Raw genomic sequence first — 27,467 nt, 5'->3', positions numbered from 1 at the left:
AAAGGTTGAGAAGTTAGAGGGTTGATATGTTGTGGGGTTGTTAACCAATGTCATAAAACAACATGTGTACTACTGTTTCATGAGTTTGTTCTGTAAGCCTTCACCTGAAGTACAATAAAAAATTTAAAAAAAAAAAAAAAGTAATTATCTCATGATTATATTAAATAAATTTTCAACACTACTTCTTCTCAACCAGTATGGAACACTCCGGAGTACACCAAGGATATTTATTCAACAAATATTTACAACATCTTTAATCTGAATAAGGAATTCTGCCAACATGAGGAATCTGCGTGTGAGTGAGTGTGGGGAAACAAGGATCACTGAAGAGCTTACTGAGGGGAGATTGCATATATAATAATAACTATACTACATCATACAGCTTCTAGCCATGACATGTTATAGAATTTTAGATACGAGAGAAAGATCTTCGTGGGCCGGGGGAAACCAAGAATGCTATGTGGAAGAAGTAATATTGACGTGAACTTGGCACTATACATAAAATTCACAAGTAAGAGAAGAACGAAAATGCATAGAAAGTGGCTTGAACAAGCTTCCAAAATCAGGAAAGCTCTTGGTCTTTAGAGAAGAGTAAACTTATTTGGTTTGTGAGAAGGTAAGATACTTATTAGGGATAATGATAGAATAGACTGGAAAAGCAGGGAGGAATTAGATTGTCAAGTGCCTTTAAATGCCAGAGTAAAGAATTTCAACTTAATTCAGAGAGAATTTCTTTGCTCATTATTTATTAGAGAAAAAAAAATTCAACTGGTAGTAAAAATGTGTGAAAAAAATTAAGAAATCTTTTGTGGGCATTGCTAAGGTATCTCTTGGAAAACTACTAGAAACAGATGCAAGTCACTTTGAGTGCATGTTTCAAGCATTCAACCTAGAAATAGTTCAAGCGCAAGCAGTTTTACCATTAAAATTTTACACAGTCTGATTTTGTGATCTTAGGCTTATGGGGTTTGGAATAACCAAAGTAGAACGATCTTTATGCCAACATTTTGATACGTTTACATAAGAGAACTGACTTTTAGAGTTATGAAGGCTAATTCATCTAAGTTTCCTACTACTTTGAAGAAATTTAGTTTTTCAGAGCCAAGTAGATTGACTACAGCTTCATGATTCATCAAGGGTCACAACACGTGGTTAGACACTTTTAATACTTAAAAATTCCACCATTGCAAAACAAACATTATAATTCTGTTTGCCCTCAGTTAAGCCTTGGATTACATTGTTTTTATTCTCTCTTATTTTAAACCAAAATTTCTATTATTACTATTAGAGTTCCTGATACTTTTACTTATATTTTGTTTCCTTTTGTGTTTACAAACCACAGATCCCAGGATTCTACTTCTTCTCCGACAGTCCCCTTCTTTGCTCCTTCTGGAGTGACAGAGGGGGCTGACTCTGTGTGGACTGCCCACAGCACCTCTCCTCCAGCACCATCTGTGTGCCAGGAGGATGTGTGCCACAATGGCGGCACCTGCCATCCCATCTTCCTCTCAAGTGGTGCAGCCTCATTTCAGTGTGACTGTCCACTACATTTCACTGGCCGTTTCTGTGAGAAAGGTAATCAGTCTTCATTATCCTTTGCATTTCTTTCTTTTTTTTTTTAATTCTCCAGAGGAGGAAAAGAAGTAAAACATATTGTAAACATTTCGATGAATACTAACACAAGCAAGAAACATCTGTATAATTTTATTTAAAAATGAGTTCAACAATACGGGGGAAGCCAGCACAACTTACACAAGGAAAGGTCATGGAAGCCCCATAGACACATCCAAACTCCCTGAGGGACTGAATTGCAGGGTGGAGGGCTGTGGGGACCATGGTCTCGGGGAACATCTAGCTCAATTGGCTTAACACAGCCTATAAAGAAAATGTTCTACATCCTACCTTGGTGAGTAGCGTCTGGGGTCTTAAAAGCCTGTGAGCAGACATCTAAGATACTCTACTGGTCTCACCCCTTCGGGAGCAAGGGAGAATGAAGAAAACAAGATAAAAGGGAAAGATTAGTCCAAAGGACTAAAGGACCACAACTACCACAGCCTCCACCAGACTGAGTCCAGTACAACTAGGTGGTGCCCGGCTACCACCACTGACTGCTCTGACCGGGATCACAACAGAGGGTCCCAAACAGAGCTGGAGAAAAATACAGAACAAAATTATAACTTACAAAAAAAGACCAGACTTACAGGCCTGACAGAGACTGGAGAAACCCTGATAGTATGGTCCCTGGACACCCTTTTAGCTCAGTAATGAAGTCACCCCCAATGTTTGCCATTCAGCCAAACATCAGACAGCCCCATAAAACAAAACGAGACTAATGGGGCACAACAGTCCATGGACAAGGACTAGAAGGCAGGAGGGAACAGGAAAGCTGGTAATAGGAAACCCAAGGTTGAGATGGGACAGTGTTGACGTCTCACGGGCTTGTTAACCATTATCATAAAACAATATGTGTACTAACTGTTTAATGAGAAACTATTTGTTCTATAAACCTTCAGCTAAAGTACAATAAAAAATAAAAATAAAAAAATTCTAAAAATGAGTTCAGATAGAACTCTTTCAGCTCAGTACTGTAGAAGCAAACTTAAGGATTTTTTTTCTGCATTAAGATTGCTTTTCAAAATGTATTTTCAATTACTACGTAAAATCAGAATTAAAATTGAAATGTAGTGTTATTTATGTAGTTACCTCTAAAATTATGATGAAACTATCCTTTGTCACCATAGACACAATTAGGATCTTATTAATACTATTTTTATTGCTTCATTGCTGATCAAATTATTACATTTTTATATTTCACCAGCAGATGCCCATATCTAAATTATTTTGGCATTTAAGAAGATTACCTTCTTTTTTGATGCTTAAGAATATGATTTTAGCATAAATGGAGCTATTTATGAATCAACAAACATTCTGCTATTGTCAACATCTAATAGCCTCCTAAGAGGTTTTCTTTTAATTAAGGCACTGCTGGGTAGAAGCTAGAAGCAGAAACGCCTGGGCCAGTTTACAAACATCTTCAGTCAGGATAAAACTGAATGCATCTGCCTATACTGATACTTGGAAAGTGTCATTCTTGTCTATATAATACTGATCACTGGTTCTAAATTAGGGAGTTGGGGATGGAGATAACTATTGGATAATGATTCAGATTAAGAGGACAAAACTTAACATTATTTACCTGATTGTGTTAAATAATTCCCTTTCTTAGTGCCAACATTTAGAACTTCTTAAAGTTAATTCGTGGAACCCTAGTGGCACAGTGGTTAAGAGCTTGGCTGTTAACCAAAAGGCCAGCAGTTCAAATCCATCAGCCACTCCTTGGAAACCCTATAGGGCAGTTCTACTCTGTCCTGTAGTGTCACTACGAGTCGGAACTGACTCGACGGCACCTAACAACAACAACAACAAAGTTAACTCAAAGATTGTTGTTAGTTGCCATAGAGTCTGCTCTAACTCTCGGAGACCGTATGTATAACAGAACAAAATATTACCCAGTCCTGAGCCATCTTCGTGATCCTTGGTATGCGTGAGTCCATTGTTGTGGCTATTGTGTCAGTCCATTTTATGGAGCATTTCCCTCATTTTCGTTTGTCCTCTGCTTTACCAAACATGAAACCCTTTTCTAGTGATTGGTCTTTCCTGTTGACATGTCTAAAGTAAGTGAGTTGGAGTCTCACCATCTTCGCTTTTAAAAAACATTCTGGTTGTGTTTCTTCTAAGACTGGTTTGTTTGTTCTTTTGGCAGTCCATGAAATATTTAATATTCTTCACAAACACCACAGTTCTGATGCAGCAATTCTTCTTTGGCCTTACTGCTTCATATCCAACTTTCACATGCTTATGAGGTGATTGACAATACCGTGGCTTGGGTCAGGTGCACCTTCCAAAAAAAAACAGTTGCCCTTGAGTCGAATCCAGTGGGGGCAAACAGTTAAGCCTTCCGACTACTAACCAAAAGGTTGGCCATGACATTTTGGTGAAGAGCTTGGCTGCTAACCAAAAGGTCATCAGTTCAAATCCACCAGCCATTCCTTAGAAACCCTATGGAGCAGTTCTACTATGCCTGTCCTACAGGGTCACTATGAGTCAGAATCAACTGGATGGCAATGGGTTAATATCACCTTGGAAGAAAGGCCTGGCAATCTGCTTCTAAAAGGGCAGAAAATGTCAGAAAGGTCTCATGGTGACCCTGTGTGTTACAGAGTAGAACTGCTTCCTAGGATTTTCTTGGCAGGAATCTTTACAGAAGCAGATTGCCAGGCTTTTCTTCCCTGGAGCAGCTGGGTGAGTTGGAACTGCCAACTTTTAAGTTAGCAGCCAATTGCAAACCACTGAGACACCCTTTAGTCATATGTTATTCAAGTTTTCTTCCCAAATGACCTTATGAGACTTCTATGAATATCTTAATATTGAGCTAACGAAACAAACAAATAGAATAAAAAGCACAGAAATGGAAACATGGTCTATTTTCATGTTCATTATAAAACAGCATGGAGGTTTCCTTCAAAGACTAATTTTTAAGTTGCAAAATGTTTTTGAAGACACATCACTATGGCTTGATTTTTGGATGAATATTTCATGTCTGCAAAGTATTATGAGGTTTGCCTTCTGATACAATTTGAGTCATTTTATGTTACATTCTACAAATCTAGGTATAGGGAGATTATTTGGGTTGTAAAGCTCTTTAAGATTCACACTTAATCATTTGTAACTCTAATTGAGAGCAGTGTGACTGCAGAGAAAATTTTCTTTCTTTAATTTGTGCTAGGTGGAGTCTTAGAAGAACATCCTCCTTACCTTTCCTTAAAAACATACTTTGATATTTTAAAATTAAGAAAAAATTCCATATTTACTGACCATGGTGAAATTGATGTCATAAACTAAGGATTCCTTATTTATTAATTTTATCTCTGTCCACTACACATATTAGACCAGAAATGACCCCCTATGACATCGCTTCTCTCTCTCCTGCTTTATCCTCAGTTTTCCCTTCTTTAACTCCATATTCATTGGCTTTAACACTTCACATAGTAACCCACACTCTCCTCTAGGAAAAAGGAATTCTAGGTTTATTTAGAGTTAAACCTCCAAGGCTTGGCTGAAGTTTAATCGTATTTGGTGTTTTGTAGGAAATTGACCTCAAGAAAAGAATTAGGACTCAGTCTCCTATATTCAGAGTTGGAAATATTTTTTGCCAACATTATTAATCATTTTCTACCGTCTATATTTGTAACTCTCTTTCCTGTTGAATTTATAGTATTTTAAAAGCTACTCAATCAGATGGCAATGCTTTTCTAAACACTAGATAATCTGCTATAGAATGTTTCTTTCTGAGTACTTAATTTTCAGAAATTAAACTGGAGTAAGGAATTATTGTCAATTAAGGAATTTCATTTTTATTAAAAAAACTATTAGTCTGTAATATCTGAGACATACACTGAACAGAACTCATGCAATAAGACTATTTTTCAATTATTAGATATCATATTTAGATTATTAGTTATCATAGATATTGCTTGTAATTTTGTTTTTTTTTTTCCTGTTGTTGCCTCATTTTCTTGTAAAATATTTCAGTATAACACTTAAAAAGTGTGATGTGGTATGCATTTTCAAAATCAGGAATATTATTTCTAGATGTAAAGATGATATTTTGAACCATTTTTTCTTAACTATTTTCCACCTAAGTTTGAATAAAGTACCTTTACACCTTCAGTCATGAAGAAGTTTGTGTTTTCAACTTAATGCTCTAATTCATAATACAATTAGTATAATCTGGAATAGTATGTGTTTTAAAATCCAGATTGGTAGATGATAACTACCATCTAAAGCCCATAATTCAGGAATCTGGTACCATGATGTGATTTTCTTATAGTATGATTCAAGTTGGCCAGGTACAACAATTTTTAAATGTAGATCTCAATAAACAAGATTTATGCCAGCTTCAAAATGTTTTAACTAAATTAGGGAAGTGAGGAAAGGGATTACTGGTACAAACCTGGTTTGAATAAACAGTGCCTATATATATTATCTCTATATATTTTAAAAATTAATTTCTTAGGAACATTCTCAGAATGATAATACTTAGGAATCTATAATGCTTTAAGGTATAATCAATCGATGACAATGCTTTGTTAAATAGTAAGTAATTGACTGTAGAATAGACAGATTGCTATGAAAATAATTCCTAAAATGAGTCCCTGTTGAGAACAGTCAACATTTAAAATGCAAGAACTTTTGCTTCAGGACTGAAATTTGCATAATATTGTCTCTAAGAGTTGTGAGTTATCAGACACTGCACTGAGTGCTTCATGCGTCTTACTTCACTTTATGGTCAGAACAACCCTGCTGAAGAAGGTTCTCTACCTCCTTTCACAAATAAGAAATCTGAAGCCTAGAGTTATATTACTTACTCAATGTCACACAGCTTGCACACAGTAGAGATGGAGTTAGAAGTAGCTTTGGTTGAGTTCAGACTCCACATGTAACCATCATGTTTTATTGCCACACTAATTAGAAATTCAAATTTAAATGATTGCATGACATTGAATTTCTTAATTGTCCCACTCTTTTATCCGTTTATAAGAAGTATTTTTTTTTTTTTAGAAAGAAAACAGAGGTTACTTTGTAAATTAAAATTTCTGAAAATCAGAAAACCAAAAAGTTAATGATGGTCTAATAAAATTTTAATCAAGAAGGTATTATAAATTATCCACCTAACAATTAAACTGGAGGGCATAGTAAACCAAAAAAAACAGTTGGTGTCATGTCAATTCTGCCTCATGGAGACACCACGTGCTTCAGAGTAGAACTGTGCTCCGTAGGGTTTTCAATGTCTGTGATCTTTAGAAGAGGATTGCCAGGCCTTTCTCCTGAGGCGCCTATGGGTGGATTGAGATCTGTCAGCCTTTTGGTAAGTAGCCAGGTGCTTACCCATCTGTGCCACCCAGGAACTCCTGGCAGGCAGAATTGGGGACCTGAAAAGAAATCTACCTGAACAGTAGCATCGTCCCCATAATGACTTCAGCTAAACTAAAATCTTGAAAGTAGATGTAAAAAGATTTACATTTCAGAAAAAATCTAGGCATAGCTGATTAGAGAACATCACTCTTGAAAAAAAATAATTGCATAGACATCTAGACATAAAGATATGTTGGAAATTGATTTTTCCTCACAAGCCTTGCTCTTTTTTTACTTCCAGTTAATATTCTTAACCTGTGAGAGAATGTTAAAGTATTTTATTTTAACGGCTTTGATGTTTCACAATAAAATGAAGGTATAAATTAAACTCTAGGTCTTAGCTAAAATAGTCCTAGGTTCACTAATATGGAGGAAGGGCTTTTAGGGCTATGGAACTTAGTAATGGGTCACCCATCCACAGAATTTCTATCTATCTGGCATTACATCATATGATCTACTTTATCAAATCATTCATATCCAATCACCTAATAACACTGAATTATATAATCAGCTTGATTTAATATGTTATTTTCGTTTCCCTCAAGACGTACTATCTTAATTCATATTAGCTAAAGCTTGCTGCCTTACTTTATCATAATGATCCGGCATCTCACCAGGAAAAACATAAGAGCATATATTCTTGCTTTGTTTTAGATGGCTGCATGCAGGCAGATGGCTGTCTGCTACTGTAAAGTTCAGAATGACAGATTTAGAATATCAGTGCCTTGTGCTGGGGGAAAGCGTATGCCTCTGACTATTAATTATAAGATTAACATTTTTTAACAGCCCCATACTTTTTAGAGTTCTATAAAACAGTTTTATAAATAGTGCAATAAAAGTGTATTTAAATGCCATACATTAAAACCAAGAAATCTTTTATTTTATTTGATATGCTGTCTGTGTATATTCCATATATGTTTAAAGGTCAACTGTACTGAGTAAACTGCAAACACAGAGATAAAAATGAGAGGTTTTTACTAGGTATTTTTTCTTGTTAAAAAAAAAAAAAACCTTGCTGTGATGTCTGCCTTTATTTTCACTATAACTGGAATGCATTGTAAGGGCATATTAGAATAGTCTGAATTTATTTATTAACCTAAGATTAGGTGGCTGAATGTCAGACTTCCCAGGGCTCTGAAGGCAGAAAAACAGAGAATTTAGTCAAGCTGTTAAAACAGTGATTCATCCCCTCTCCAGAGAACTGATGGTCTACATCATCATAAAAGGACCTAGAAATGGGTGTCTGTTTTTTTCAAACATACTCCTTACATCTGAAAATCTGTCTCTCAACTCGAATAGCAATGCTGCACATTTATTAGTAAATGACTACTGCTGAAATATTAAGATGTTAAATTGAAAATGAATGGGGACTGAAGTCAAGGACAGAGGCTGAAAGGAGAAAAGGTGACCTATAATCAAAGACAGAGGATTTTATTTTTGGCAGCAGGGGCAGGCTGGAGGGCTCTAATCTTCTCTGCTCTTCTCCAGCAGGGAGCACTGTGTTTAGCTGCTAGAAAATGACAGCTCTTCCCCATCCCGTTGCTTGTAACTATCTAAAAACTGGATGGCCATCAATCCCTCTACTTACGTTGGTAATAATCCAGACATTTCCACATAGAAAGAGAAATATATATATATATATAGCTCTGTCCCTCAAAAAACAATATCATTTATTTTCTTTTTCTCATTTATTGCCTAAATTGACATCCTTTTATTCACCTATAATTCAACACATTCGATTAACTAACCAGTTGAACACCTTAGTATGTATAACACATGGAGTTTATCATCAGAGGTGGTACAAAGATGAATAAAAATTTTTTTTGTCCTGAGAAGCTTCCAAGAGTTATTAGTGTAGGGTGTGTGGGGGTGGAGTATGCAAAAAGGGGACGACAACTATAAAATCAGCTGCCATTTCCTACTTGCCTCTTTAAAACTGTATAATCTCAGCCTAACATCCTCCTCAGCTGTCTTAGTTATCTAGTGCTGCTATAACAGAAATACCACAAGTGGATGGCTTTAACAAACAAATTTATTCTCTTACAGTCTATGAGGCTAAAAGCCCGAATTCAGGGCTCCAGCCCCAGGGGTAGGCTTTCTGTCTTTATCAGCTCAAGGGAAGGTCCTTGTCATCAATCTTCACCTGGTTTAGGAGCTTCTCAGCAAGGGGACCCAGGGCCCAAAGGATGCACTCCTCTCCCGGTTCTTCATTCTTGGTGGCATGAGGTCCCCCTAACTCTCTGCTTGCTTCTCTCTTTTATATCTCAAAAGAGATTGACTTAAGACACAACCTAATCTTGTAGATTGTGTCCTACCTCATTAACATAACTGCCTATAACCTGCCTCGTTAAATCACAGAGGTAGGAAAATCACATCAGATGACAAAATGGTGGACAATCACGCAATACTGGGAATCATAGTCTAGCCAAGTTGACACACATTTTTGGGGGATACAATTCAATCCATGATACCCACTAATGCCTTACTTAGGACTGTATTAGTTTTCTACTGTTTCACTAACTAAATTTTCACAAACTTACTGGCTTGAACAATACAAATATATTTATTATCTTACAGTTCTGTCATCAGAAGTCTGACACGTGTCTCCCTGGGTTAAAAATCAAGGTGGCAGCATGCTGCATTCCTTTCTGTGGACGTTAGAAAATCCATTTTCCTGCCTTTTCCAGTTTCTAGATGTCACCCACATTCCTTGGCTCATGGCCCCTTTCATGTATTTTCAAAGCAAACAACGAATGGCAGATTAAGTGTTCCTCACATTTCATAACGCTGATCTACTCTTCTGCTTCCTTCTGCCACTTTTAAGAACCCTGGTAATTACACAGAACCTACCTAGATAATCCAGGAAAATCTCCCTCTCTCAAGGTCAGCTGATTAGCAACCTTAATTTCATCTACAACTGCAATTCCCTTTTGCCATGTAACCTAAAGTATCCACAGGTATCAAGGATTAGGACATACACATCTTTAGGGGTCATTGTTCTGCCTATCACAGACCTCTGGTCATTTCTCAAGGGAATTATATGCTCACACAATAAAAAAATAAAATTTATTGCGTTGTTATCTGATACTCAAAGAACTGAGGGAAGCAAATGGAACCAGCTTCGAAAATGGGCTCTGAAACATGCTCTGGAGGGCCAGGCAACCGGAACCGCAGCGAAGCTCGTCTGGGAGCAGACTGTTCCATGCACCACCACCACTGAACATGAGCTCAAGATGTCACCATGTTCTGGGACACTTGCTCAAGATTCAGAGTTCCAAGTGATGCTCTGAAATTAGAGACACTGATTGGCAAAAACTCGACCATATACTGTTTGTATAAGAGTGGAAAGAGAGGGACAAAAGAGGGGCATCTTTTACCTTAGGCTTCTAAAATAGCAATTAGAGCATGCAAACTACCAAGATCTCACACAATGGACCTTTTCTTGATTTCCACACACAAAAATAATCATTTACGCAAGGCTTTCACAGCAAGTAGATGTTCAAACATCCACACAAACCTTAAAAGTGAATATTGGTCCTTTCCTTAAAATCTGTCTGATGTTTTCTCATCTTCTCAGGGACCTCTTTCTCTCTTCTCATCACACTCTTGTTCTCTGTTTTCTACCTGAATTCCTGACATTTTTATTCATTTAGATTTCAGAGTAGTTTGGCAAAATCTCTCGTTGCCTTTCCTTCTGCTAACACACGCTAAATAGCTTAGCAACATTATTTTCATAAACAAGTACTATTTTCTTTCTTACATTCAGTTGAGGTAGTCAAGAAAAACATCTCATAGATGAAGCAATATATAAGATGGTTCTTAAAGGATGAGTCTGAGGGACTAGAATGAGAAAATACTTGAAGAAAAAGAGTTGTCTTATTTGACTTGAGAGGAAGGTACATGGCTTGAGAAGTACAGCTAGAAATTGAAGAAACTCACATACTCCCCAAAAACTCATGCTGTTGAGTCGATTCCGACTCATAGCAACCCCATAGGACAGAGTAGAACTGCCTCATAGGGTTTTCAAGGAGTGGCTGGTGGATTTGAACTGCCAACCTTTTGGTTAGCAGCCATAGCTCTTAACCACTGCGCCACCAGAGCTCCACACATACTACAGAGAACCCCAAATGACAGATTGAAAATATTAAAATCATTAGCAATGACTTTCAATCAGGCAAAAGACATAATGGTCAGAGCTGTGTGTGAGAATGATGGATCTGAGTGGAGAATATAGAAAGAATTACCATGAAGATGAGGAAGAGGTAGGGAAAATAATTGGGAAGCATCGGAAACAGGTTAGAAATAGGATGAAAACTCTTTTAAGCCCATTCTTCCCTAAGAATTTGGAAGCTTAGCCAATGTTTGTGTTCTCTGGGCAGAATGTTGCATAGATGTTTTATCAAACACTTACAAGGCTTATATCCCTTAATGTATTGTTTTGTGAAGAAGAAAAAGTGCAGCATGGAAAGTGGTTATAAAATACAACTCACACAAAAGTGCCTTTCTCTCTTCTTTCTTTCCCTTTCTTGCACCCTCTTCTGCCCCCCCTTATCCACAGAAAAGCAGGATTTATTCACAGTAAAACTTTACCATGGAGCAAACCTTATAGCTAACAAGGCAGAAGATGTGGACTTATTCCACGAGAGGTTACAGTCAAAGCCAGGATGACCAGCTGGCTAAACATTTGCAAATTGATGTATATGTGCATGCTGGAAACTATACTTTATCTTATATTTCTCACTTTAATGCTAAATTCCTCTAATGCTAGGACTTCGTTGCATGCATTGCTAACAGATTCATTACACACACACACACACACACACACACACACACACACACACACATTAGCTAAGAAAATTTAAATCGTGAAACTATTATTATGACATATGTTTAGGGTCTTTTTGTAGGGCTATTAAATCCTTTCAATTGGAATATGCCTTAATATCAAATCAGTAGAAACTAATATTTTATAGGTGTGGAAACGAATTCCAAGAGAAGCAGTCATTCACCCAAACTACTAGTTAGGGGCAAATCTAGAACTAGAATACAACGTTCATACTCCAGTTCAGCATTTTATATGTTATAGCATATGTCCTCCAAAGCTTTTCAATGATAGATTCCAAGCTGAGTTGCAAGAAAAATATATTCAATTGCATGTACTTGAGATAAACAATTGCATAAACTTAGAAAAACTAAGACAGTAATGACCTCAGCTGTACCAAATTATATACGTATTTATCTATATCTTTCTCTCTCTCTCTCTATATATATACACACACATATATATAACTGTAGACATATAAACATGACATTTGATGAATTTGCTAATGATCCTTTTAATCAACAAGCATGTTTCCAATGTAATTTTTATAAAGTAAATTTGCTTACAAAAATGGAAAGAAGAAAGGTTAATTAGAATTCCTTATAATATTACCAATGAAATCACATTCATAATTATATGATTTAAATAGAGGTAATAATTAGGAAAAGTTGGTAAATAGTTATCATAAAATAATTAAATTTTAATTGTTCTATAGAAGCACTGTCTAATAGATATATAAAGTAAGAGACATACACAATTTTTAAACTTTCTCCTAGAAACAGTAAAAAGAGACAGAATAAATTAACTTTAATGTTTTATTTAACTTAATAACCTAAAATATTATCATTTTAACAATATAAAATTTTAATACAATACTTTAAATTCTTTTTTTTCATACTAAGTCTTTGATATCTGGTGCATGCTTTAAGCATACAGCACATCTTAATTCAAATTAGCCTCTTTTAAAGTGTTCAATAGCCACATGTCGCTGGCAACTACCATATTGGACTGAACAGTTCTATAGGAGCAAAGAAAAATGAATTAATAAGTTATGATGATGTCATTTTTACTATAGTATTGAGATGGGGAATAGGTGACTTTTCCATGTGAAAGTTTGATTTGAGTGGAATGTGAGAAGAAGGAAGTACCTGAAGTTACTGAAAATATCAGTCCAGAGACTGAATTATATTATTCGTTAAAATAGTGTGATGGTTAAGTTTATGTGTCAACTTAGCTAGGCTATGGTGACCAGTTTTTTGGTAAAACACTACTCTAGTTGCTGTTATAAAGTAGTTGTTGTTGTTAGCTGCTCTCAAGTCTGTTCCTGATTCACGGAAGCCCCATGAACAATGGAACAAAACACTCATCATGACCAGTTGCAGATCAAACTATTTGATCCATAGGGTTTCCACTGGCTGATTTCAGCAGTAGATCACCAGGTCTTTCTTCCTAGTCCATCTTAGTCTGGAAGCTTCGCCGAAACCTGTTCAGTGTTGTGATGGTTAAGGTTGTGCGTCAGGTTGGCTGGGCCATGATTCTCAGTGGTTTGGCAGTTATGATGCAGTTTGGCAGTCATATGATGTGATCACCTCCATGATAAGATTTGATATAAAGTGATCACATCCATGATGAGATCTCCGGTGAGTAGCCAATTAATTGAAAAGACTTTTCCGTGGGGGTGTGGCCTATATCCAATATAAGTGGACTTTCTGGCAAGGCTTGAGTGATTCTGCTTGCTCTGGATCCTGAAGCTGGTGCTTGTTCATCCAACCTCCAGTGCTTGGGACATTGAGCTAGGAGCTTGGATGCTGTCTTACCTGCCGATCTTGGGATTCATTTGTCTTCGTAGCCTGTGAGCAAGAGCCCTGGTGTCTGACCTGCCAATCTGGGTTCGCCAGCCCCTGCAGCTATGTAAATCAGGAGACGACTCCAGCCTGACCCACTGACTTGAGGCGTTCCAGCCTCTACAACCCGTGAGCCATTTCCTTGATATAAATCTCTCTATATATTTATACACTTTACTGGTTTTTCTTCTCTAGAGAACCCAGCCTTAGATAAGCATCATAACAACATACAAGCCTCCACTGACTGACAAGTTATGACTGCACAGGAGGTACATTGGCTGGTAACTGAACCCAGGTCTCCAACATAAAAGTCGAGAATTCTACCACTAGACTACCAATGAAGTAGTTACATGTGATTAAATCAATTGACCTTAGGTAAAGCAGATTATCTTCCATAATGTGGATGGGCCTCAACCAATTATTTGAAGATCTTAAGAACAAAAGGAGAGTTTCCCTAAGGGTATTCTACCTCCAGACCATAAATTAAATAGACATTTTGCCAGAATGCTCTTACTCTTCACTATTCCCTCGCCTGATCTGTGGATTTTGGGATGCAAGCCTGCATCAGTCTCCAACCTATCATCACCTGACCTATAGATTTTGGACTTGCCAGCCCCCCTACAATTGCATGAGCCAATTCATTGAAATATATATATACATATATGTTTATATACGTTTGTGTGTGTGTATAATTGGTTCTGTTTCTCTAGAGAACCCTAAGAAATAGTAAGCATTAAAAAGTAATTTATTTAACAAACCCTAGAGTGATCATTTTGATCTCTTTTCTCTTAACTATCTATGCTCATTTGATCTGTCTACTATTAGATGAAGGATCCCTCGTGGCACAATGGTTAAGCACTCAGCTGCTAACTGAAAGGTCAGCAGTTCAAACCCACCCAGAGGCTCCATGGGAGAAAAGACCTGGTGATTTGCTCCTATAAAGATTACAGCCTAGAAAATTCTATGGGTAGTTCTATTCTGTCATATAGGGTTGCTTGAGTCAGAATCGATTCCACAGCACAAAACAACAACAAAAACAACTATTAGATGATATGATCCAATCCAATCTTGCAGCTTTAAAAGCCATCCATACGCTGATTTTTTCCAGTCCTGGCAATGCCAACTTTGAATAACCAGTCCTGACATTTGCTGCAGCCAGATATGCACATTACACTTATATATTAAACAAGGCTTTTCAAACAAAAATGGTTCGTGAGTCTTCTGTGGAAATTCTCCCTTATTCTTACATTAGTGTATTAATTCACTTATAAATTAAGTTAGATGGAGTTATTCATTGATATACCTACCAAGAATTCATTGTACACTTACTATATGCTAAGTGCTAATTTAAACACCGGTCCTACATTGATGAGTAAGATAGACATTCTTCATGCCCTCTGTCAATTACAAGAGGTATAAAACAACAAAGATGTAAATTCTCAAATGTATAATTCAAACTGGTACACAAGCTCTGAAATAAATAAGGTACTGTAGTAAAGAACAGGTGTATTTGGGTGAAAAGAGACCTATTTACAAATCCGCTCTGAGGAAATGCCATTTAAGCAAAAACCAGTCTTTTGAAAAGAAGAAGAGAGGATGTTTGAGGCAAAGAGAACAGTATGTTACTGAGAATATGAATATGTAATAATGTCTTTTTATAATGAGTTCTTTTTTAAGTGAAAGCTATAATTACCAATAATTTTCTTAGGCTAACTTTGAGGTTAAGATAAACTAATAAAGAGAAGAATAATTCCTCTAATTCATTTATTTCTATTTGTAATGAACTCATTGTTTCTGGTCTCAAGAAATGTATTAGCTTTATGTCCAAATGTTAAATATAATGACTATTTTTCTCAGTTACTGCAGTCCATACTCTCAGAAAATTTCAAGCTTTTCCATATTATAATATCTCACCAGATGATTCAATTAATTGGATTTAGTTAAATTCTACCTTAATACCATTTACCATTTTAGCGTTTTAAATAATGGTAGAGAAGCTACACTAGTTCATTTATATTGAACTATTTATAATAAAATAGCAAAAAAAAAATTTTTTAAATACTGTTTTCCAGAGAACTAGAAGAAATCAGTACAAACAACTGATGGATATAAACCTGGGTGATCTGAGACTAATCCAGCAGTGAAAATAAGGCGAATGTTAACCTGCCCAGTCATGTAATCCCACAATGGCAAAACAAAAGAACTGTAATGAACAGAGCTAATTAAAGGCAAAATGTGTGGCCTCCTAGAAACTGATTTTCTGACAAGTATTTTCCTCAACATGTGATGGGCCTTTGGGAGAAAAAAAATAATAGAACTTCTGTTTAAGAGGCAACATCGTGTCCTTATTTGTAAATACAATCTTATTAATGAAGAACCACCTGAGCAAATGAATTTATTCTTTGAGCTGTCTCTGAAATATTAATTCAATTTCAATTGCTTTAACTCTTTTTTTTAGGGTATCTCTGTGGATATCTCTTTATTCTGCCCTAGGGTCATAGATATGGATATGAATAAATATGAAGAGATATGAAAATTTAAACCACTCTTTACACACATGTATGTTACCCTTTGTGCAGATTCCATTGATGCCTATAGATTAAAAGCAGGGAATGAATGTTTTGGGTAATCTCAATACTTCTGTAGGGAAACATCAGGTATAGTAACTAAGAAAGCAACAGATCTTAACAGCTAATAATTACTGAATATTTTACATATGATACACACAGTGCTAAGATCTTTTTATGCATTTTCTGTTTTAACTCTCACACTAACCCTATAAATCAGGCAATACTTTATTAACGAAAGTTCTTTATTTTTCCATGTTTTAGAAACCAACTCTATAAACAATAATAACTGACATTTATGGGATGCTTAATGTGTGTTAGGCATTGTTCTCTGGCTTTACTTATAGTAGCTCATGTAATCCTCATTCAACCCAATGAAATAAATATTATTAAAACCAAACCACTTGCCATCGATTCCAACTCATGGTGACTTCATGTGTTACCATGTAGAATACTCCATAAGGTTTTCTTGGTGGTGATCTTTATGGAAGCAGATTGCCAGGTCTTTCTTCCATAGCACTGTTGGGTGGGTTTAAACCACCACCCTTCAGTTTAGTAGTCAAGCACAAACTGTTTACACCATCCACGGACCTTTAATAAATACTGTTACTGTCTCCATAATTCAGGAGAGAAAATTGAGGCAGAGAGCTCAAATACCTTCTACATGGTTACTCAGCCAGTAAATTCTGGAATTGGGATTTGAATCCAAGCTCTTAGAACTAGTCTGCTACCTGATCAAAGTTAACTTAAGAAAAAATAGAAAACTTTATTATAAAAATATAAAGGGAGTACCTCATAAAACTCCAGAAGAGCATCCAGAGGGACCTCCAGAAGGCAATGAGAATAGGAACAAGAGCACTCTGGGTACCTTCTTTGTCAGAATCATCTTTCATTTTTCTCTCCATATCTTGACTGACAATAACTTTTGAATCAATACTGTAGAGTCCTTGTCCATGGAGAAACTGAATCTTTCTCTCTTAGATCAAACTTGGGGAAGAGATACTGACTGCCTGGCTTGGCTAAGATGATTACTCCACTCACTCTGGATGAAAGTATGTTGTTACCATACTGATTTATAGATCAGGATGCAGTTGTTCAAGAAGAGGCAGAATTATGGAGGGCTGGGAATATACCACAAAATGTGTGAAATGCAACTACTAATATCCCCATTCTACAGATGAAGAAACTGGGCCACAGAGGAAGTGATTTACTAGGGTGATTCAGTGAGTGGCAAAGCCAGAACTCAAACCAAGTTGCGTTTGATGTCAAAAGTCGTTCTTTTAACCACTATACGTTTCAATTAAAAAGTCTCCGATTAAAAACAACAACAACAAGAGTATAGCTATTGAGACAACACCATCTATATTGTCATAGTAATGTATTTAGTTTATTCAACAGACTGACTTGGTGTGTTGCACTCAAGAATAATTTTATTTTCTCTCATTACTGACTTTAGAAATATTCCATCAGATTTCTTGTCCCCTGCCTTTTGACAACCTGGGCATGCCTCTTAGCTTATTACTTGCAGGTATTACAAAGTCCAATCCAATTTAAAACTCTCACACCTAATTTGAAGCTGTCTGCATCCTCCTATCCCTCTTCTTGCTTCCCCTCCTCCCTGGCACTAGTCTTTAGAGGCAGAGCAGGAATAGAAGGAATCAGGGGGAAAACATCTTAAGTCCTGTTCCTTAGCAAGTGCTGACTACAATTCCGTCTGGGCAGTAAAGGCCTTCTGTCATCCCAGGTGTGTCAATGGTTTGTTGATGATTCCCCATAACAACTTTCCGTCTTGTGGGTTGTGCAGTCTCTGCTGATCTCTTGCAAACTCCCTTTAGCTGTGAAGGATGGTGTATCTCTAGCCTCTTTTGACTGGTACACCTGACCCAGTAGACGCTTTCTTAGACAAGGTACATTCTAAATGGCTTGAGCTTACTAGCTACCTTCCTTACCATCATTTGGATCTTAGAAAATCTCAAGCATCATTGTACTAATAACTGATAGAAGTACAGATGAACCATGGGTGAATCCTCCCTCTTCTTACTATCTTCACATGCTGCTTTGGCCAGCTGATGGCCTTCAGGACTAGGACTCTCCCAGCAAGAGGCAGGAGCCAGTAACCATTTCCTGACTCCCGAATCTAGGAACACATGTCATATTCTCCCAAGAATTCCTCTCTCTGCACAGATAACATCAGTGGGGTTACTACAAATTGTTTTGGCTCAGCTAGCATATATCCAGATATCCTCAATTTCTGAGTGGTATTATTTGGGACTTCCTCACCTGATTTGGGGTAGGGACAAGAAATGCTACATGTTTTTATTCCTTTAAATTCCCTGCAAAGAAGCTCCTTCTATTATAAATCTTTAGCTTTCTCTCAATAAAGATTTTTAGGGTGATGGTAGCCAGACCAGTTGGCCTCCTCTTAGCATACCAAGATATACTTACTACCTTTCTTTAGAAGAAAGGTAATTATCCCCCATTGTCTACTCTTTGGAGATTTTAACATTTGGAGAAAACAGAAAAGATCTTCTAATAGATGCTGTCAGCATATTCAGAAAACTAGAATATGTTTTAATCAAGATGAAAATGAATTTGATACCTAGGAATAATTGTATTCCTTCATGCAGTTCTTTTCAAACGTTTATACTGATACATCCGTAGTTGCAGAGGAGAGTCAACTATACCTGAAGGGGTTCTAAAGACATAACCGAATTCCAAAGATCTTGAGAGTCTCTTCTTTTTTTTAGTCTTGAAAGTCACATACTGTTTACATTTTACAATATGTATGCTGTAATACAAAGAGTGAATGGAATCATTTTGCTGGATGACTTCTCATGTTTCTGCTGTGATTAAAAGCAAATCTGACATACTGATGCAAATTTCTGAGGATATATCTATTTGAGAAGCATGGATTGACTGGAACAAGCAGTGGGCTGGGAGTGAGAAGATATGAAATTCAGTCTTAGTCCATGCTGTAAATAGTTTTGTAGCTTTGAGGAAATCGTGACTTTTTTGACCTTTGGTTCCTCTGTCTTTGAAGTGGTAGAGTTGGACTTAATCAATTTGAGAGTACATTTTAGCTCTGAAATTTGTTGACACTCAGGTTGAGTCTCTTAACATGAAATCTTTTAGGTTCTATTCATTCCATTGCTCTGAACTTTGGACTTAGTAAACAACCTATGAAGCTATGCTTCACCTACAAGGGTGCCTCTTCACCTTGCCAGGAAAGCTTGCTAGGCAGATTTTTTCTTACTTAGTTACCCAAATTTTGCAGGCTGGCTTTGCTGAGAAACAGAATATGAGACAGAAATTACAGTGTAAGAACTTTATTAGAGAGTGCTTTCAAGATCAACACATGTAAGGGAAGGAAAGGCAGCAGGATTGGGAACCAAGTACTTCATAGCATCTACCACACCAATATATATTCCCTGTGTTTTCTTGGAGCCCTGGTGGCAAAGTGGTTGAGAGCTACAGTGAGCTCCTGTAGCTCAAATCCACCAGTTCAAATCCACCAGTCACTCCTTAGAAACCCTATAGGGCAGTTCTATTCTGTCCTATGAGGTTGTTATGAGTCAGAATCGACTCAACGGCTATGGGTTTGGTTTTTGGTTACGTGCTTTCTTAGATTCAGCAATGGGGTGTGCTAGCCTTTTCTTGCCTGGTAATTCTAAAATGTATCTGATTTAGTTTGGCTTCTCTTACGTGCTTTCTTTGACTGTACTGACAGAAGAACTTCTGAAAAACAAAGGACTTTGGGGGAGATGAAACTGTTTGGAGTAGTAGATATCCTGAAGTTCATATTCTCCCTGTTTTTTTTTTGTTTGTTTGTTTTGTTTTGTTTTTTTAATTTATTTATTCTTAATTGAGAAACTCCATGCCTGGGGTGATTTATTCTTGCATATGATAACCTGATGTTGCCCTCATCAACTCACAGCTGTTTGCACTCATTTGGATTCATTACAGACTTCTTTTCCAAAGGATCTATGCTTGATACTTCTTCCGAATGAATTTCTTTACCTAACAGACAATGCTCTTCATTATCTGATGCCTGCTTACTTAGCAAGCTTTGTTTTCCTCCAGTCTCTTCCTCACAAATGTATAATCCAGTTATACAGTGTGATTTATAATTCCCCAACATTCCATGTCCTCATATATCTTACGTTTGATGCCTTCCCATGTTCTCCTCACATGGGGTATTATTCTTAGCCTGATGAACTACTTTTCTTCCTTAAAGATTCAGGTCAGTTATCATTTCCTCTGGGAAGCCATCTCTTGGCACCCACATCCCAAGCTGCTTTTGGTGTTCCGCTCTATGGCCCCACAGTATTCTGTGTTATTCTTAATGTTGTATTTGTGTCTTTTTTTCATAATATGTTTACTTATGTCTCTTTTCTAGATGGTAAAATATTGAAAAAAATTCGTATCTTTCTAACCATGGCATCTAGCACAGCACCTAGGATATAGAAGGAAATCAAATATTGCTTGTTAAATAAGAAAACTATTTTTAATAGCTATTTAGTTATACAGGTGTATTTGGTAAATACCATGGCATTTAGAAAGAAAAGAAAACTTATAAGAATTGTCTCCCTCTGTTACAAATTAAAGGCACAATCCCGGACTTTCTCCCCCACACCCAAACTAGTTCTGAATTTAAACTTTTTTTCAAGTTTTATATTCTTTTTAGTCTGTGCCCTGAATATTCCACAGCTCTCCTAATTTCCCATTTATTGAAGAACTCAACATAACCCTTACATTTACCCATTTCTTATTTTATATAGAAGGTATAAAATATATGGACTATGGTAGTTGCAAATGTACTTGAAGAAAAACTAATAAAAATTTCCTAGGATGCTTCCCTGTAGCTATCATAGCATTTAAAACACGGCAGCGTAAGAGTTAGACTAAATATTTTTGATACATCTCTGAACCTTTACTAAAACTCTCTGTCCTAAATAAATGGAAAAACCCTTAATTTTCATAAGTATTTATTACTCTACATGCAATTCAACCATATCTTCAGCTCAACTGGAGTATCATAAACCATTGAAGATTAGCCTATAGATATGTCTATAATAGAATTTTAGGAAAAAGAAAAATAAAATGACTTGCAATCTTTTGAACTAGAATAGAAGTATGAAGCCAACAATGTAAACTTTCTAAATTTTTTGGAGAAATTTTACTTATTAATTGTACCTGATTGACATGATTTTATACATATCTATCACATGCATGAAGGCGCCCTGGTGGCACAGTGGTTACGTCTCAGCTGCTAAAAAAGAGAGGTCGGCAGTTCAAACCCACCAGGCACTCCATGGGAGAACTATGTGGTAATCTGCTTCTGTAAAGATTTACAGCCTTGGATCATTCTACTCTGTCCTATAGGGTTGCTATGAGTTGAAACCAACTCGACAGAAGTGGGTTTGGTTTTGGGTTTTATCACAATGCATATCAAATGGCACATCACTCCAGAGTCAAGGACTTGTTATCATTGTCACCAATATTCTTTCGTTAATCAAATTCTGAATTCCTTGCCATGAATATAATCCCCTATAAAGATGTTCTGACCATATATACCCCGTTCTGCAATGCTGATGGCAATTATGTTTGGAGGGTCTTATTATATCATACCCAAAAACCATATCCATTGCCATCGAGTTAACTCTGACTCATAGCGACCCTATAGGACAGAGTAGAACTGCCCCATTGGGTTTCCAAGGAGTGGATGGAGGATTTGAATTGCCAGCCTTTTCGTTAGCAGCCAAACCCTTAACCACTACGCCACCACGTAAAAAAAAAAATTAAAAAACTGCTGCCGTCAGGTTGGTTCTGACTCATTGCCACCCTGTAGGACAGAGTAGAACTGATCCATAGGGTTTCCAAGAAGCAGCTGGTGGATTGGAACCGTCAACCTTTTGGTTAGGAGCCATAGCTCTTAACCTCTGCTCCACTACACCACCAGGGCTCCCTTATTATAGTTCAATTTAATTAGCCACATCTTCAACCTGTGTAAATTTAGTACGTACTTAGTGTGTATATACTGTGGAATATGTGTAAGTACATCCTGTAGAATATCTGCTTTTATGAATGGTTATCTCATTATAATTTCTACTGCTGTAAAAGAAAGATGGAAAGTGGTGACTAAAAAGAGATACACTTTAATGACCCCAGAAAACAAACTACTTACATTTTCTATAGTGTGAGCTTTTCGGTAACAATGTTTTTTGCTTTATCACCACTTTCTAACGCCTGGTTTGAGAAGGAGCCTAAGAGCCCTATCTGCTGTGGATTCTGACGTGCAGCACATCTGACATTTTTTTTGGCATAATATGCAAAAGAACCACTTAAAATTAACTTATTCAAATTACCACATGCAGTGCCAAAACTGTATTCTGGGAAGAACCTGTACACAGTTAAAATTTTAGAAAATGTAAAGATTAAAACAAGAGGAAAAAGAAAACAATAAGCCAAGGTGAGTTTTCTTTCTTTCTGTTCCCTTTCTAGGTAGATATTTGAGAACTGTATATCTTTTCATGTTAAATTGATTTATAATTCACTTTGTGTAGAAGTGATAAAAAGGCATTATGTATGAATATCCAGAAAGATTACTGTGCAATCACTTGAAAACAGCCAACATTCAGAATTGCTAAAAATGATGAATCTGTGACTCTGGACACAATTAGAGTTTGTGAAATCAACCATACCATTGTTCAGATGTTTGAACATATGTTTGAAAGCCCAAAGCATATCCGTATAGAATTGTTTCCTATTGTAAAGCAATGTTCTCTTCATTTTAAACTCATTTATATTATAAAAAAATGATGTAATCCACATATATCTGGTTAATTTACATTTAGATCATTTGAAATGCTGTTTTTAAAAAGCTCTCTACTGTATCACTTTTTATATATTTTAAGGCTTTAACTTCCCACATTAATGTTTCATAAACCTGAGTATTAGAATGTTAAGCTTCTGCTTTTTAACTCAAAGCCAGAAATTTTGGTAGTAATTGTAACCCTCATGCAAACTCTGTTCACTCTATACGTATACAAATTTTCATCACGTTCAATAAATGCAATCATTGTTTATATTAATTTATAACTATATGTCTTGGTTATCTAGTGCTGCTATAACAGAAATACCACAAGTGGATGGCTTTAACAAAGAGAAATTTATTTTCTCACAGTTTAGTAGGCTAGAAGTCCAAATTCAGGGTGTCAGCTCCAGAGGAAGTCTTTCTCTCTCTGTCGGCTCTGGAGGAAGGTCCTCGTTGTCATCAATCTTCCCCTAGACTAGGAGCTTCTCTGCGCAGGAACCTTGGGTCCAAAGGACGCACTCTGCTCCCAGCACTGCTTTCTTGGTGATCTAAGATCTCCCACTCTCTGCTTGCTTCCTTTTCCTTTTATCTCTTACAAAAGATAAAAGGTGGTGAAAGCCACACCCCAGGGAAACTCCCTTTACATTGGATCAGGGATGTGACCTTAGTAAGGGTGTTAGAATCCCACCCTAATCCTCTTTAACATAAAATTACAATCACAAAATGGAGGACAACCACACAATACTAGGAATCATGGCCCAGCAAATTGAAACACACATTTTCGGGGGACATAATTTAATCCATGACACTATAATACTTACCAGGTCTCACATGTATCATTCTGATCCATCTTCTATTCTGATCCATACTATTCCATATCAAATTATTTTGTTTTGAAATAATATATTTTTTTTCCAGAGGCTTCTCAAAGTCTCTACTAGTGAATATATTCCTATTTTAAAGTAGAAACTATCTCAGTGAGCTCATGATGATTTAGCTAGTTTTGTTCTTATTTACCCTTCCAAAATTCTATAACGTTTTTGAACTTTCGAAGGGACTCCTCTCTAATAAAAATAAACTCTGCAAAACTCAATTCACAAAAATAATTATTCCATATACAAGTTGTGACAGGGTGAGTTACACGAATCATCCTCACTTTCGGGAGGAAAATAATGACCTCCAGGCTCAGATATAACTCATTAATTGTAACTTTTTCTCTCTATGGTCATTTCTTGTCTTTCACTATCAATTCTTCCATTTATTAGACTTTTTAAAGTTAAAAATGATTCTGTTGCATTCTCATCAGAGATTTATGCCCCATATCATGTGGGTTATATAAACATAAGCTGCTATTTATCCAAAGCATTGTTGAAAACATATAATAAAATGAGCCCAAAGATAAAGGCCTATGACCTTCCAATAAACACTCTGTCTAATGCTAATGTTAAGTGATTTGTCCATCGATGGTCTTTTGGAAATTTCAGCCTGTGATAGATACAAAATTTTACCAAGGCTTTCACATTTATTTACAGTCATAGGGTTGCCAGATAAAATACAGGCTCCAAGTTAAATTAAATTTCAGAAAAATAACGAAAAGCTTCTTTAGTGTATGTTCCAAATAATGCATTGGACACACTTATACTAAAAAATTATTTGTTATTTATCTGAAATTCAAATTTAAGTGGATGTTCTGTATTTTATTTGCTAAATCTGACAATTTTGCAGTCATATCAAAGAGTCTATGCCTTAAAATCTTAGTTTATTAGTGCAGGTTTATTTAGGTCTGGGGTCAGCAAACTTTTTTTATAGAGATCCAGATATTAAACACTTTAGGCTTGGTTGGCCACATTGGGTCTCTGTCATATATTCTACTTCGTTGCTGTTGTTTTATAACAACTCTTTTAAAAAAAAAAAAAAATTCTTAGCTCTAAAGCTGTTTGGCTGGATTTTGTTGAATATGGGCTGAATTTTGCCTAGGAGTCATGGTTTGCTAATGCCTGGTTTAGATCTTCATCTCTCATTTTACATATAAACCGCAAACACTTTGCTAAATCAAGAATTGGCATTTCTATGATTCTTTCTTGATCTGCCATAAAACTTTAGATCAACATGATTTGTTGACATGAAAAATGCTGACTCCAAGTTTTTATATTCTCACATATTATCTAGCTGAAAATACTTTCTAGTGCTTGGGCAAATATGAAACTCAATCTTATCCATATATCCTTTCTGAAATTCATACGTCTTCCTTTTTCCAAAAATTAGTGCTAGGTTTGCTCATCTCCAATCTTCTGATTCTTCTTTCTTTCTTCCCAAAATCTTGGAGGTTCACTAAGAAGAAACTTGAAAAATTTCTTAAAACCCATTGCCGTCAAGTTGATTCCAACTCATAGTGACCCTATAGGACAGAGCAGAACTGCCCCATAGGGTTTCCAGGGAGCAGGTGGTGGATTTGAACTGCCGACCTTTTAGTTCGCTGCCAAGCTCTTTAACCACTGCACCATCAGGCTCCTTCTTAACTTAAGGTAGTTGAAAAAAGTACTGGATTCTTGTCTAGATGGATAACTTTGAGTAAATCATTAATTATCAGCTTTCTCAAACATACAATAAGTATTAATTTACATTTTAAAAATGTTTATTGGATGCTCCCTATGTGCCTATATATGAGCTTATGAATGTAAAAATAAAAATTTAAATAGTATCTGACTACTTAGGATTCCTTTCTTTCCACCATCACTATTTGATCTCTACTGTTGTTAGTTGCCATGAAGTCAGCACCGACTCATGGGAGACCGTCTGTACAATACAATGAAACACTGCCTGGACCTGCCTGATGGTTGGCATGTTTGAGTCCATTGTTGCAGACATTGTGTAGTGCCTTCCAACTTACGGGGCTCATCTTCCAGCACTATACTAGACAGTGTTCTGTTGTGATCCGTAACGTTTTCGCGGGCTAATTTTCAGAAGTAGATTGACAGGCCTTTCTTATTAGTCAGTCTTAGTCTGGAAGCTCCACTGAAATTTGTCCACAATTATGCAGTTTCCTATCCAGTTCTAAAGAAAGATCGTTAGATACACAGATATATAAAAATATGTAGATAGATATGCATGAGTGTGTGTGTGTTGAAATTCTTCCCATTTAAAAAATTAGCATTTTTTTTTTTTTTTTTTGCCAAATTCATTCTGGAGTTTTGCCCCCTGGGAATCATTTTTCTGTGTTTGTACTAATTTTCTATTCATTCCTGATACATGTATTGTCATCCATCTTCCATATGATTTTTTAAAACCTGAACTCATCAGTAAATTAGTTGAGTAGTTCTACTTTTGTAATTATATACTTTTAATTTTTCTCTCTAACTCATTGCTGTCGAGTCAATTCCAACTCATAGTGTCCTTATAGGACAGACTAGAACTGCTCCACTAAATGACATTATTTATTTGTAGTCATGGGATTTAACTCACAATAATTTTTTTATTTCTCTCGTACTGTGTTCTTTTTGAAAGGATTAAACAACAGTATCGTGTCTATCTTACATATCTAATTTAGTTTAACCAGACTTCGTCTAAGGAGAAGTTAAGAAATTAAGGTCAAAGAAAAAATATAAATAAATATTAATAATGTTAATCAAATGTTTGAAGCTTTGGGAACACCAAAATTTAGAGTTAGATTAGGAAAATGACAATGGAAGAGACAGAACCAAGGATTATCAAAGAGGCAGGCAATAAACTAGAGTAAAAGAGTATCACAGAAGCCAAAGAAGAGTCTTTCAAGATGGATGACACTTCAACTGTGTAAAACACAAAGATCAAGAAAAAGACCCTGGATTTGCCTTTAAAAAACAGAGTCTGAGCCAGAATTTCAAGAGGTAGTTTGAAAAGAAGCCAAGGTACTGGTTAAAGCAGAAAGTAAAGAACTAGGACAGCAGCTAAAGGCAGAAGGAGACTAGTGAAGATTTTTCAAATGTAAGAATAAGAGATACAGCTCTTAACGGCAGAACAGAAGGAGTTAGAGAGGAGAAAGCTATTTTGTGTTTTAGGAAAAAAGTAGCATTAAAGAATTGAGAACCTGAAGAAGTATAGGAGAAAAAATAGAATTGACAATGTCGTAGAAATCCTGGTAGCAGAAAATGAGATGGAGAAAAGAGAGAAAAAGAGGGTAAAAAATATGGAAATGACCACTAAAATACTACATTTATTAGGCTCTATTTGAGGGATGAACCTCGTGTTAATTTTGTAGTATACGTATATTACTAGAAAAAAAAGTATATATTTACAGAATGATGGAATCACTCTTACATTGTCATATCTGTCAATCTCGTTTGTAATTTAAACATTTTAAGGAATATGGCCTTAGGGAGTGGCTTTTAAAATAAAAATTTGTATGGCAATTTTTAAGCAGAATTTGATTCCCTTGGTCTTTGCATGGTTTGCTAGTTCATTATTTT

The 27,467-nt window shown here is 36.2% G+C and overlaps 1 protein-coding gene across 1 annotated transcript in view; it reads left to right on the top strand.

Moving 5' to 3' along the window:
- The window catches only part of EYS (eyes shut homolog), a 1,981,143-nt gene that overhangs the window by 1,425,763 nt on the left and 527,913 nt on the right, over positions 1–27,467 (top strand). Inside the window, 1 exon segment of the mRNA XM_012556965.2 lies at positions 1,343–1,575. Within this exon segment, the coding sequence (XP_012412419.2) occupies positions 1,343–1,575 (233 nt within the window).

This window comes from Trichechus manatus, unplaced genomic scaffold (assembly GCF_000243295.1).
Source record: "Trichechus manatus latirostris isolate Lorelei unplaced genomic scaffold, TriManLat1.0 scaffold00083, whole genome shotgun sequence".
In the NCBI taxonomy this organism is placed as follows: domain Eukaryota; kingdom Metazoa; phylum Chordata; class Mammalia; order Sirenia; family Trichechidae; genus Trichechus; species Trichechus manatus.
Note: the sequence above shows the minus strand (reverse complement) of the source record. Positions and strands in the feature narration are given on the sequence as shown.